Below are 13,582 nucleotides of genomic sequence, written 5' to 3'. Positions count from 1 at the left end.
TGTTTGAAGAAAATATTGTGATATTTAGTTAAGTTTTGGAAAATCATATTTCCTTTTTTGAAAATCATTTCTGCATTTCAAAGGGTGGCGCCATGGCGCCATTTGCGCTTGGAGAGCCACGCCACTGATTGTCACGGTAGTCCCAGTATTGTACCTTACTCTTTTTTAATCACGGGACCTAAGCGTCCTGTATGCCATGGGCTTTTGGTTAATGTTACTCACTTCGAGGATCAACATAAAAAGTCAGACACTACACCCGGGCTCATTATTAAAATGCTTGGTGTCGGGTGTGTTCGTCTCTCCAGTTTAAAGTCGTGTGTGCATACTAACATTACATGGTGTCAGAAGTCAGTGGATAACGTGTCACAAATGTCAGAATGCCTCATTTCAAGCCTTCCTGGAACGTTTGATTTTTCAAAACCTCACAAGTGGCCCGAGTGGCGACAACGTATGCTTTGATACCGCACAGCCACCAAACTGAGAGCAGAGACTGGAGCAATTCAAGTAAGTTAATTAATTTACGCTATGGGACGCCAAGCTGAACAGATATTTAACACGTTCACGTTCCCTGCTCCCGTCGAAGGTAACGATCCTAGGTACAACTTTGACACTGTATTAGAGAATTTCGACGCTCACTTTGTCCCCAAGCGGAATCTTATCCACGAAAGAGCAAAGTTTCATGCACGAGCACAAAACAATAAGGAGACAATAGAAGAATATGTTAGAGCCCTGTACAAGCTTTCAGAACATGAAGACTTTAAGGACCGAGATGAAACCATAAGGGATAGACTCGTCCTAGGAGTACTGGACAATGAACTGTCACAGCCCTTTCAACTCGAGGCAACTCTTACTTTGAAATCAGCCATCGAAAGAGTACGCCATTTCAAGCTCGTAAAGGGTCAGGTCAGCAGCCAACGTCAGCTAGGTGCAGCAGTCACAGTAGATGCAGTGTGCTACGGCCAGAGGGGATATTCGTCGCCTGCTCACCCCAGGGGTAGAGGCGGCCGAAGAATAAGTACACACTCACAACACAGAGGCAGCCATGCATCACCGTCAACTTTCTCTAACTGCGACAACTGTGGAAGAGGTCATGCCCAAAACAATTGCCCAGGGCGTGGGAAAACTTGAAGAAAATGTGGCAAGCGCAATCATTTGGCAACAGTCTGTCGCAGCAGCAGTCGCAATGTCAACGAAATCACTGAATCGGAAACCCCTTCATTCTTTTTAGGTGCTGTTGACAAAGACTCGGACAGTAGTGTCGTTACCGATGTAAACTTCAGTGAAGTTAGCGAGCCACCACGGCCCGTTACACTGAACCTTGGAGGGAGAGCTACATCCTTCAAGATAGACACAGGGGCCAATGTTTCGATAATGTCGAAGGCCGACTACAACCGTCTCAGTCCTCGTCCAAAGCTGAAAACAACGTCTGCAGTTCTCCGCAGTCCTGGTGGAGTCATAAGGAGCGTGGGAGAATTTATCGCAACTACGCAGCATAACAATCGCAACTTTGCGTTCCGTGTTTTCATCCTTAACAACGACACCGACTGCCTCCTCAGTTGCGACACCGCAGTTTGTTTGGGACTGATTTCTCAAGACAGAATTGACTCTGCCAACCTCGTGTTCGGCGATGTGGGACCTAAACCTATACGCTGCGAGCCAGTGAAAATCATCTTGAAAGAAGATGCACAGCCATACTCCGTGAACGTCGCACGTCGGATTCCCATTCCACTCATGGACGAAGTCAAAGCTGAACTAGACCGCATGGAAGCCGCAGGTGTCATTGAGAAGATCAGCGCTCCAACTGACTGGTGCGCGCCCATGGTCCCGGTCAGAAAAAGGTCTGGTAGCGTTAGAATCTGCACAGACCTGAAAAAGCTCAACCTGTCGGTGAAGCGTGAACGATTCATGCTGCCCACCATAGACGACATCTTGTACAAACTCAGCGGTTCAAACAAGTTCAGCAAGCTTGATGCAACTTCTTCCTTTTGGCAGTTGGCCCTGGACGACGACTCCGCGAAGCTGACTACTTTCATTACCCTATTCCGTCGGGACTTCTACAAACGTCTCTGCTTTGGAATCACCTCTGCACCTGAGATATTTCAGCGCACAATGCAAGACATTCTAGCGGGCATAGACGGTGTTGAGTGCTTTATAGACGATATCCTCCTGCACACGGATGGTGAGGAGAAACATGATAAACTGAAGAAGAAAGTCTTCCATCGGCTAAAAGAGCATGGTGTCAAGTTGAACAAATCCAAGTGCAAGTTTGACAGGGACGAAATCAATTTTCTTGGCCACATATTAGCGGGAAGGGTGTAAGGCCAGATCCATCCAAGGTCAGCGCCATCACTGAAATGCCAGAACCAGAGAACATTACAGATTTGCCACGAATGCTCGGCATGGTGAACTATTTGAGCAGGTTTGTGCCAAACCTGTCAACAGTCATGAAGCCGCCCACCGATCTTCTGAATCACGATGCTGAGTGGGCGTGGACTCCAGCGCAGTCATCTGCCTTCACTGAAGTCAAGAAATTGCTGTCGCCAGCTCCAACACTCGCCTTCTTCGACATGAGGAAGCCTGTCGTTGTAAGCGCTGATGCAAGCAGCTACGGACTGGGGGGAGTTCTCCTCCAGGAGGACAGGGGGGATCTTCAGCCAGTGGCCTACTGTTCCAGAACTCTATCTAGGGCCGAGAGGAACTACACTCAAATTGAAAAGGAACTGTTGGCGGCCACCTGGACATGCGAAAAGTTCGATCGCTACCTCATCGGGCTGCCGTCATTCACACTGCTCACCGACCACAAGCTCATTGTGCCTCTGATCAACTCAAACGAACTGAATGATGCACCTGTCCATTGCCAATGAATGCTGATGAGGATGATGCGCTACAGCGGAAAGGCAGAATACACCCAAGGGAAAAACATGACTGTCGCAGACTCCTTGTCCTGAAGTCCAGTAGTGAACACCGAACCTGAAGAATTTGGTGAAGAAATCGAGGCTCATGTCGCTATAATCCTGATGCCAAGGGATGCCACGGATAGCAAACTTGATGAAATCAGAAACAGGTCTCAACAGGATCCAGCGATCAGTGCTGCGATACAGTACACCAGAAGCGATTGGCCGAAATTCATCCAAAACGTCAAGTCCGAAGCTCGCGACCTCTACGAAGTCTCCAGTGAACTGAGCAAAGTCCATGGACTACTCATCAGAGGTAACCGCATCATAATCCCCAAGGCAATGTGAGGAGAGATGCTCGGCAGGATCCACGATGGTCACCTCGAAGAGTCGAAGTGTCGAGAACGGGCCAAATCTTCCATTTGGTGGCCTGGTCTAAGCTCCGAGATACGGGAAGTCGTCTCAAGATGCGACCATTGCCAGCGGAAACGTCCAGCACAACCAAGCGAACCTCTAAACCTGACAGCTCTACCTGAGTGGCCGTTCCAAATGGTTGGTGCTGACCTATGCAACTACAAGGGACATGACTACCTCGTACTCGTGGACTACTTCTCAAGGTACTTGGAGGCGGCCTACATGCCAGACACCACCTCAGAGACTGTTGTGTACAAACTGAAAAACATCTTCGCTCGGTTTGGCATTCCAGAACTACTGGTGACTAATAACGGTCCCCAGTTTGTGTCAGACCGTTTCCACAAATTTGCCAAGGGCTGGGGGTTTAAACACACGACCAGCAGTCTTCATTTTCCCCACAGCAACAGCGGGTCGGAGAGAGCAGTCGAGGAAGCGAAGAAAGCCCTGAGTCAGGACGACCCATTTCTCGCACTCCTGATCTACAGGTCTACACCGGTGTCACCGACGGGGGCGAGCCCAGCGGAACTTGCTCTTGGGTGACGCCTGAGGACAACCCTGCCAACTCTACCGTCAAACCTGAACCAGCAGGTCTACGACAGGGCGAAGACTGCAGCCAGAGACGCTGAGTCGAAGCTTAAGTACAAACAAGCTTTTGACAGACGTCACGGAGCCCAGAACCAGCTCGTCCTGCAGTAGCTGGAGAACGACAAGGAGTGGCGGTTGTCAAAGAACGGTGTGCACCGAGGTCTTACATCATAAAGTCTGGGGATAGGTCTTACCGCCGGAACCGCAAACACCTGAAGCCCTACATCGACCCTCCTTCCATGTCTTCTTCACCTGTTGCCACCCCAACTGTTAAATCTCAGTGGTACACAAACAAAAATGTACACACGGCACTCGAAACATATACCGTCTATGAGCTGGATTAGGCCGTTTAGTCGCGGAAAGTAGAACGTACCTAACAAAGGTGAGGCAACTGTGTCACTGGGGGAAAATGTGTCGTAAACTTTCACCACATTGTCAGGGCTATGAGAGCGTGAGCCCTCTATGCAGTATTATTTTTTTCAAGTCTTCTACCTTTTTACAAGAGTGGTTCATTGAAGAGGGGCCGAGGGAACAGGCTCGTCCTTTGCTGAGCCCAAAAGAAATTTGATTGGCTGTTTGGTTACTATAGTTGTAAGCGGTGACAACAAGGATTGGATAAATGAGCAAGCCACCAAGTTGAAAACTCAGTGTTCATTGCGTTGCTATCATAACAGTTTCAACTGCTCATTTCGTTATTTTCATTTGCTATGGGATGGAGTGCGGGGGTGGGGAGGGAGGCTCAAGCCAGTGAGCCCTTCACTACCCACCGCCACTAAGTAAAAGCTCCTCTTGGGGACAAAACCAGAATGTGCATGCTTCATCACTACATAAAAAAACTACAAAGCAACAAATTATCATTCATTATATGGAAAAAATTGTTGTCAGTTGGGAGGAGGAGAAGAAAAAAGAAAAGAAAAAAACCCTTCCGCGACACGAATTCGATCTTACGTTCAGAAATTAATTGTATAACTTCAAATGCAGATACGCTGTCCATTCGGCCATCAGAACTTCCAATAGTCAATGATAAATTAATCTTCATAGATCATCTATTTGGACAGCACTGTTTCAGGAAAGGCAACGCAACATAGATCTCTAGGTCAAGATCTAGTTTTTTTACAACGAAGAAAGTGGGAAAGTCGAAAACATGGGCACTTTTACGGAAGTTCCCACCCGGCAATTGATATTCGCGGGGGGGGGGGGGGTTCAGGGGGGCTTGCCCCGCTGACCTGATAAAAATAAGGTGGAACCATAATTTGATGAACTGTTTTGCAGTTGTTAGGTTTGATATCTTAGCTTGCCGCGCAACAAACTTATTATAAATCTATATCTAGATGTAGATCTATGCTCAAATAAGGGGGGTGGGAACTACCGAAAAAGCACCGAAACAGGGGGGTATCAATGAGGCGATGGGCTTCGAATCGGCAGATTAGGAGGATTAGGTCTGGAGGAAACCCAAAAAAATGGTGGAAAATTGGAAGCACTGAATTCACTGAACATTAGAGAACGTAGACAGCTTGCATACGTTCTCTGATGTAGGCCTACGTAGACACTTCTAGATATCTAGCCTATCTAAATTCTAGAATCAAGTAGAACTAGATCTAGATCTAGATTCTAGATATCGATTCTTCTGCTCATCAAGAAATCTACCCAATGCCCAATGCCATAAAATATAAAATCATGTGAAAAAGCATAAAAAACCTTGAGACTAAGAGTAACCCGACCCTTTGAGCTCGTAGAAGCAGGTATCAGGATCAGGGAGTAAAATACACAGGAGATCACAGGTTCACACCCACTGTCACTGACTCATAAAACCAAAGAGAATCTCATGATAAAAACTACTTGTCTTCGTGCAGGATTTGTTTTGTTACTAATTTTAGTAACTTGCAAACTGTTGGTGGGTGTTATTTTTATAAACTATAGACTCTCTGATATTAGGTTCCGATTTGTTCTGCAGTTGTAGCAGTCAATTACTTCCTCTCTGTCTACTGTCTACTTCCCATTTCACTTTCTAACACATGCTTCCGGTTGTAGAGTGTAGAGACAACCCACCCAGCCCAGACAGAAGAGCCAGCGTTGCACTACTGTAGAGTTGCACATTGTTGTTACACAGGCGAGGTGTTGTCGGTTTGGAATTATGATACAAACGCTTCAACGTTAAAACTACTGACGATTGAAGTCTGTCACTTCTTTTGAATCAGAAGTTGCAGATATCTAGATTAGACATTAGTAGATCTAGACTAGCCTCAGGCCTAGGGTAAGGTAAGGCTTTGGCTTGAAGATGGCATGCTTGTTTGACTTGAACAAAATTAGCTAGATCTAGATCTAGATCTAGATCTAGATCTAGATTCTAGATCTATATATCTAGATGTAGATCTAGACTCTAGATATCTAGACTCTAGAACTCTAGATTTCTATTCTAGATCTAGAATCTAGATCTAGATCTAGATCTAGATTATATATATATAGATCTAGATCTAGATCTAGAATCTATAGTATTAGTAGATTTCTAAATCTAGAGTCTAGATTTAGATATAAGATCTAGAATCTAGATACTAGATCTAGATTTAGATCTAGATCTACATTTAAATTTAGATTCTAGATCTAATTTTTAGATCTATATATAGATCTAGATCTAGTATATAGCTAGATATCTAGGTTAGGGGACCGTACGCACTTCACAATCGTATTCAGATAGGCTATTGTTAGGGGACTGTACGCCCCAATAGCGCGTGGCACTAGGGGACCGTACGCCCCCATAGTGTTTGGCGCTACGGGACCGTACGTCCTACCTGCGCTAAGGCGTGGTGTTACGGGACCTACACAGATGCATGCATCTGGACTTTGCAAAAATACTGGGGGGAAACGGACAGTTTAACGAAGCTCCTGACGTAAGGAGTTATTACTAGGAGAATGTTTAAAATGTCTGAATATGATTGTGAGGTATCCAGTGGCCATAGAGGTGAACCAGAATTTGAAATTTGCCCACGTCTGCACCCACGTTGTTGTTATGTGTCAATAAAAGAAATCAGAGAGGGAGAGAGAGAGGGGTGGAAAGAGTTGGCGAAGGGAATGTGGGGGCGAACGATGGGGTCGGCAGGGTATAATTATGCTATTAGATTGAGAAGTGATCATTAACCATGTAATTGTGACGCCTTGTGTGGAATAATTATGAGTTATGAGTACAAATTAAATTCCTGGTATACCAACTTACGCCTATAGTGCGGTCAAAAATGCACGGCGCAACTTATTGTGAAATATCTAGATCTAGATTCTAGAAAATTCCTTAATATAATAAGTACTAATAAAAAAATCCCAGTCGATTGTTTCTACAAATTTTTAAAAATTTACAGCTGCGACAATAACGCTTTTGCCTTTTAAAAGCAAGTCTGTCGTTTTTTTCCAATCGCAATAACATGCATGCTTATTGAACGTATATTTAGGAAACCTTTGGTGTAAAAAGAATGTGTTCATTATAAAAACATTTTTGTATGAAGTTTTGCCACTAAAAAGTGTCATTGGCGAGCTATGATGACGTAGGCCATTGCGTATATATATTGCAAAATGTGTGCGAGAAGCGGGAAGTGCTATGAACAATCACATTTTTCGCGTGATGGAGATTTATAAGTAGGCCTAGTATTTTATATAAATTTATGAAGAACATTTTTTTTATCGAACCTCAGTTGTTGTGGGAAAATATGATTCAGTTAAGACATTTTTTAATATAAACTGCAGTGCAAAGTATGGGTGACATTGATTCCCCCGTTAAAGAGATAAGAGTATTTGAGGAAAAGTTGCGCCACGAATTTTTGACCGCAGTATTGTTACACGACACCTGCGCGCAAAAGTAGTCCAGTTATACTAGTGTTGTTTTATTATTAATGTGGACAGGCATATAATATGTAATGCGCTTGCAAATAAACTTTATTTCGTCTGTGCTTAGTTCACTACCCGACGTTCTGTCAAGTCTCTACAATTAGGGGGTTTCACGCTCGCCCGGCGAGTGGGGATTTCCGCTAAAATCCCGGTTTTTTCTCTTTCTCGGCTCATAACTTTATTAGTTCTTAGCCTAGCATCATAAAACCAACATGAAACGAGAGGTCTATATATATGTGCTTTTTGTTGCCATGTTAGTTTCAATGGGGGGAGAAATGTGTAACATTATCGATTTTTTAGTTAAAACTACAAGGTTCGACAAATTTAGAGTGCAGCGCGTTTCGGGCGGTTTATTAGAGCTGAATTTTCGATCGCTAATCGTTGTAGGTGACCTTAGAAATCACGTGATTCTGTAGTAGAATTGGACGCTGAAGAGTTTGCAACCCACCTGGAGTTTGTACGACGCTTGTGTAAAAAGTTATGATATTTTATCTTCAAAATTATTTTTTATTAACAATAGAAAACGCTCCCGGGGGACGTTATATTGATAGATAAATCATTTAGCTCTCTAGAAATGTCATTTTTGTTAAAAATGATTAGTTTTGTAGAAGAAAATTGAACTTTACTACACTACCCTAGTTCACTTCGTAAGGTACCAAAAAAAAATCACCCGCAGAGCCAGAAGTCAGGGGCAAGTAACTGGATTTTTAATGTAACTGATGTAAACAAACAACTGTAATCAAAGGTATGACTAGTTTTGGTAGTACAAGGGTGACCAAAATTATTATTAACGGCCAAGGATACTTTTTTTAAATATTTGAATACTGAATATAAGAAAGTTGAAACTAAAATGAAACTTTCAAAGTCAAAGGTAGGATTTGGTCTTCCTCCAATGTGATAAAAAGAGTGAAATCGTATCAATCCAAGAAGGAAAAGGTTGATTGAAGAAAGCGCAGGCCAAGTACTAGAAAATCTTGATCGATTGGGGGGGAGGGGGGCGTTCCCCGACTCTGTGTGCATTACGCTAGCATCTGCGTTTGTCGCGGCGGCGACCCGTATTTTTGGGTCCGCGAATAGCGGCCGCGATTTTCGCATACGTTCCCAAAAAGGGAGTGTATACAGACCCGGTAACCGGGAACAAAGTCACAAAGTATACAGACCCGGTAGGGTAACTCTTTTGTGATTTCAGAAAGTTTCAGCGCCCTCTTGGCTCAGGGTAGAACTAGGTTCTTCTAGATCTATGGCCTAGGTCTAGATCTAGACAGATAAATCATTGATCTAATTTCGAGGCTAGCCTAGATCTAGATCTAAATCTAAATGAAGATTGTGGATGTATTTTCGATGAACCATCGTTTTTCCTCCGTTTTGGAGTTGGAGGAATCACAATTTGAAGAAAAGAACAATGTCATACTTTCAATCAAGCAGTCACCCCCCCCCCCCCCCCCCTCTCTCTCTCTCTCTCTCTCTCTCTCTCTCTCTCTCTCTCTCTCTCTCTCTCTCTCTCTCTCTCTCTCTCTCTCTCTCTCTCTCTCTCTCTCTCTCTCTCTCTCTCACACACACACACACACACACTAATGGGTCTGGGCGCTGAAACTTTCCGAAATCACATAAGATTAAGAGTTCCCCTACCGGGTCTGTATACTTCGTGACTTTGTTCCCGGTTACCGGGTCTGCATACACTTCGTTTAAAAAAAGACCAAACAATAAAGCTACTTCATAACATATTAGACATGTATTTTGATAAGTTTTAAGATGTCCATGTGTATCTATTTTCATGCGGAGAATATAAGTACATTACATACTATTTATATTGCTGTCTGTCTTTTATTTTTCTCTCTTTGTTATGTTTTAGTTTGTTGGTGAGTTCATTTTTCTAAAAATTGTTCTGATTATTCGTTTTTCCTTTTTTTTGGCGTTTTTACAGCGTAATGTCTTTTAATTTAATGCTGTTCCTACCCTTTAAAAAACATAAATGTGTTATGTTATAGCGTGTCTCCTCCAAAACAGAATACTGACACTGGCACACCCCAATTGTGTGTGATTCCATAATATAATTTACGTGTGGTATCCTGCAAGCCTACTTTTTCTTGAATTACACACGTTTTGGGGTTAAAACAGCCAATCTTCAGATAAGTGGACTCGCGCCCTAATTAGTTAATTTTTGTGGTTATTTATACACGTGCTGTTTTAATTTTGATTTCATTCTATTGTGAAACCTTTATTTTCAACGTTTTTACCCTCTTGGTGACTACAAATGATGTTCTGGATGCTCAAAACAGAGCACAAGAAATTCTGGTGCTATAGATTGTTACCTCTATCAACATAATCACATTGTTACAGAAAGTTGAAAGCTTGAAAATTAATGGCAACTTTTGCCACTTTTTGTGGCAACTTTTGGACAAAAAATGGCAACAAACGCAGATGCTAGATTACGCAGTAGTCATTTGGTGCAGAGTTAAAAATAAATTGAAAAATCTTGATGATAAGTTCACTTGGAAGCAAGGCAAGGTGAAATCATAATTAGTATTGAGCTCCTCAGAAGAAGGATATTATTTATGATTGTTGCTCCTGCCAAGTTCAGTGGCTCAGAAGCCCATGTTACTTTGAACTTCTGTTCTTGTTATTGACTGAGAATATTGCTGGTCTGGTAATTGGTAATATGGCATGGTATCGTAGGGAGTTTACTTACTATGTACTTTGCCTATCTTTAGCAGCCTCTTTTACCTTTTATACTTATGGTGTCGAGGCGAGAAGCAAACATCTTTCTCTTGATTGTTATGTATGCTTACATTGTTTTTGTTCAATATTTCTCCTACTGTTCCAGCAGTTGAAAACATCTCTGTGTTGTTGATTTATTATTGTTATTATTCTGCCTTTCCTGCCCTGCTTCTTCGTGTGTGTGTTTTTATAGTTAATTAAATGTAGGTGATCTTACACCCCCTTCCTGTCTGTTCGGGTCAACCTGGGCTGAGAGAGATACTTCATCACAGTGGAAAGACAGAGATACTATACTGTTAAAAGAAAAAAAACAAAAACAACAACCGCATAATCAAATTGGCCACCATGTATAACCGTACAGCACTGAATAACTGTTGATATAAATTAAGGAAAGAAAATACGTTTTGAAATGTTAATCATTGCTGTTTATTGATTATCAACAAAATTGAATTGATTTTGAACAATCAATTGGATTCTTCTATCTGTCCGTCCAAGGGCGGCCATTCATACTGGGTGTGGCCTCCTGCTGACTGGAGTACCGCTTGACATCTTCTGGGCATGGAGGCGATGAGACGACGAATGTTGGGAAGTGGTATTGCCCTCCACTCTTCATCCAAGGCGGTAAACAGTTCATCAGGAGTGGCAGGGGCGACAACTCTGTTCCGGAGACGTCTGTCCAAAGCATCCTTAATGTGTTCTATAGCGTTCATATTCGGTGAATTTGAAGGCCATAGGAGTGTCTGGACATTGTTTCTAACCAGAAAGTCTCTAGTTATCTACTCTGGCAGTATGCGGTCTGGCATTGTCCTCCGGAAGATTGCCCCTGGTTGTTGAAGCAATGGAAGGGCATGTGGTAGGAGAATGTTGTTGATGTAGGCCTGGGCAGCCTTGTACTCTCACCAGGTTGCTCCTGCGAGTGTGGTTGATTGCTCCCCACACCATCACACTCCCACCACCATGCGATAAGGCCTGGGAGGTGCATCTAGTTGCTAACCTCTCATTTCGATGTCGATAAACTTGACGTCGTCTGTCGTGTCGAGAGATGAGAAAATTGGATTTATCACTGAACCATACGTGCCACCAGTTCTGTAGCTTCCAGTTGACGTGCTGAGTGGCCCATTGTCGTCGCTGTTGGCGATGTCGGTCCGTCAACAATGTTCTTAAACTTAAAGGTCGATATGCGCGGAGCCCTCTTTCTCGGAGTCGGTTGCGTACTGTCTGGTCGGAAATTCTGATGACATTCCGAAGCGCTTGGACCGTTGAAAAGGCAGGCACAAAACGATCCCGCAGGTGATGAAGCTGAATAAAGCGATCCTGGGCTCGAGTTGTTGCACTTGGCCGTCCACTTCTCGGTTAATCGGCAGTGGAGTTGGACTGTTGAAACCTTGCAAAAAGTCTGCTGATGGTAGACTGTGACACGTTGAAATGTGTGACAACATCAGTTAGACTTTCTCCGGCTTGCAAGCGTCCAATAGCCTGGTTTCGCTCTTCTATCGTTAGTCGTGGCATGGCATATCGCTGAACTGACAAACCGTTTTTTCCGTCATTATAGAGCCGCCCAGTGAATAAACTCACACGCCAAATTTCATTTGACTACTCACAAAATTAGACAAGTTGTGAGCTTTTTAACACTCAATTATCACACAATTCAACCGTTTAGGCTGTGCCTACCTGTGACTGTGAGTAAACAATGAATTTTGTTGTGAAAAGTTCAAGATATGTGTGAAAAAAAACTAGCATGCACAAAACCTCATCTTTACATATTTTATTATCACGAAAACACAAGCACTTGGTTAAGCTTTTCTTTTTTTGAAGAGTATAGACAACAATTTTCTCCCCTCTTGGGAGTCAACACTAGATCTCCTGCTTATGAAAGCGAAGCTCTTAACCGCTATACCACAGACGCTGGTTCTCTTCCTCTGTATCCATCTGTTCTTTGGTTGTATGCTCTTTCATTGGATGCATCACTTTTTGCCGATGTAAAGAATGTATACTTTTGCTCAAGACTGTTGGCATTTGGGAATTAGATTCAAAATCACTAAAGTCAGGCACGAATAATTTAAATACATCGGGAGATGACACACGTCTTCGACACATTCATAATTCGTGTTAAGGGCTAAAGGTGATGAAGTATTGAAGAGATATCAGTCAGGGAATGGCAATTTGTACGAGCTATTCATGATTTTCAGTGTTCGTGTTTTCCGTGCCCAACTACATTCATTTTTTCGGGGTGAAATATGATTTTTTAAAAATAAAATGGATTTATTGTAGCTTTTTTTTACAGTTCGTTAGATGCGCCTAGTCGTGCTGATTAAGAAAATATATACTTTTGTACACTTTTGACTTAAAACATTAATGTTAGGTCACTTTTAAGTCAAAATCAGTTGCGCGTTTCGTCAATGGCGGCCATATTTGGTCAAATGACTTTGCACATTACGTAATATATTGTTTATCATGTAGGCAATTGCATAACCTTTCTGGAAATGTATAATTATCATATGTTTTACAGGCAACTTTTTCTTTGAACTAAGGAAAACTGTTGCTAAGTTGTCTTTCTCATGCCTAATTTCGCCTATTTTGGTGCCATCCTCTTGTCTATATACGTAGGTAATTAATTATCCCCGAAAAATGCCCAAATTCACAACAAAAAACTTGCATAACTTTTGAACCGTTTATCCAATCTTCATGCAGTTTTTTTTTTGTTTTTCTCAGCTCCTTTAGCTCTATCTAGTGACATATATTTTGGTCAAATTAATCGTTTTTAAATTTTTTCGTGAAATCCCCTACTACAATAGTTTGTTTTGCTTTCCATCTACCTTTTCCAAGCTGTCTTCTTTTCCCTTTGTTTTCATGTTATTGTTATTGTCACTGAATGTGAGTTGGTCTTGCGTGCTATCAAGACTTAGTGCGTGCTCAGGCGTGTTCTCTCATGCAAAAGTAAGTAAATTTCCGGCGTTTCCGAGCGTCATTAAATGGGGCTAAGGGGCCTATTTATTTTAGGTCGCAAAGCTTAAAAATGTACTCACGTCTGCCAGCAGGATGCGCCTGAGCACACACACTATTATCCTTCTCATTTTTGTCCAAAACATTCCCTTTTT

At 42.7% G+C, this 13,582-nt stretch overlaps 4 protein-coding genes across 13 annotated transcripts in view; 3 read left to right on the top strand and 1 right to left on the bottom strand.

The window, feature by feature from the left end:
- The window catches only part of LOC101863568 (leukocyte elastase inhibitor), a 31,535-nt gene extending 25,697 nt beyond the window's left edge, over positions 1-5,838 (bottom strand). For 2 of the 7 annotated variants that reach the window (XM_005092420.3, XM_005092421.3), the window contains exon 1: positions 5,592-5,838. The gene's annotated coding sequence lies outside the window, so the exon portion shown is untranslated. The remainder of the gene's footprint in view (positions 1-5,591) is intronic. The other 5 variants (XM_005092419.3, XM_035968210.1, XM_005092417.3 and 2 more) reach the window with 5 other exon arrangements.
- Positions 25-13,582, top strand: part of LOC101863326 (ribosomal L1 domain-containing protein 1) — a 38,924-nt gene continuing 25,366 nt past the window's right edge. The window contains exon 1 of one of the 4 annotated variants that reach the window (XM_035968211.1): positions 25-504. The gene's annotated coding sequence lies outside the window, so the exon portion shown is untranslated. Of the gene's footprint in view, positions 505-5,912; positions 6,153-13,582 lie in introns of those variants that run through there. The other 3 variants (XM_013079260.2, XM_013079263.2, XM_013079261.2) reach the window with 3 other exon arrangements.
- Positions 526-2,319, top strand: LOC101853916 (uncharacterized protein K02A2.6-like). Its single transcript, XM_005092462.1, has 2 exons — positions 526-994; positions 1,229-2,319. Exons 1-2 carry the CDS (start codon positions 526-528, stop codon positions 2,317-2,319), a joined length of 1,560 nt encoding a protein of 519 aa, XP_005092519.1.
- On the top strand, positions 3,249-3,848 carry LOC106011045 (uncharacterized protein K02A2.6). The gene has a single exon (XM_013079248.1). It carries the CDS (start codon positions 3,249-3,251, stop codon positions 3,846-3,848), a length of 600 nt encoding a protein of 199 aa, XP_012934702.1.

The sequence above is a fragment of the Aplysia californica genome, unplaced genomic scaffold (assembly GCF_000002075.1).
Source record: "Aplysia californica isolate F4 #8 unplaced genomic scaffold, AplCal3.0 scaffold00046, whole genome shotgun sequence".
NCBI lineage: Eukaryota > Metazoa > Mollusca > Gastropoda > Aplysiida > Aplysiidae > Aplysia > Aplysia californica.
Note: the sequence above shows the minus strand (reverse complement) of the source record. Positions and strands in the feature narration are given on the sequence as shown.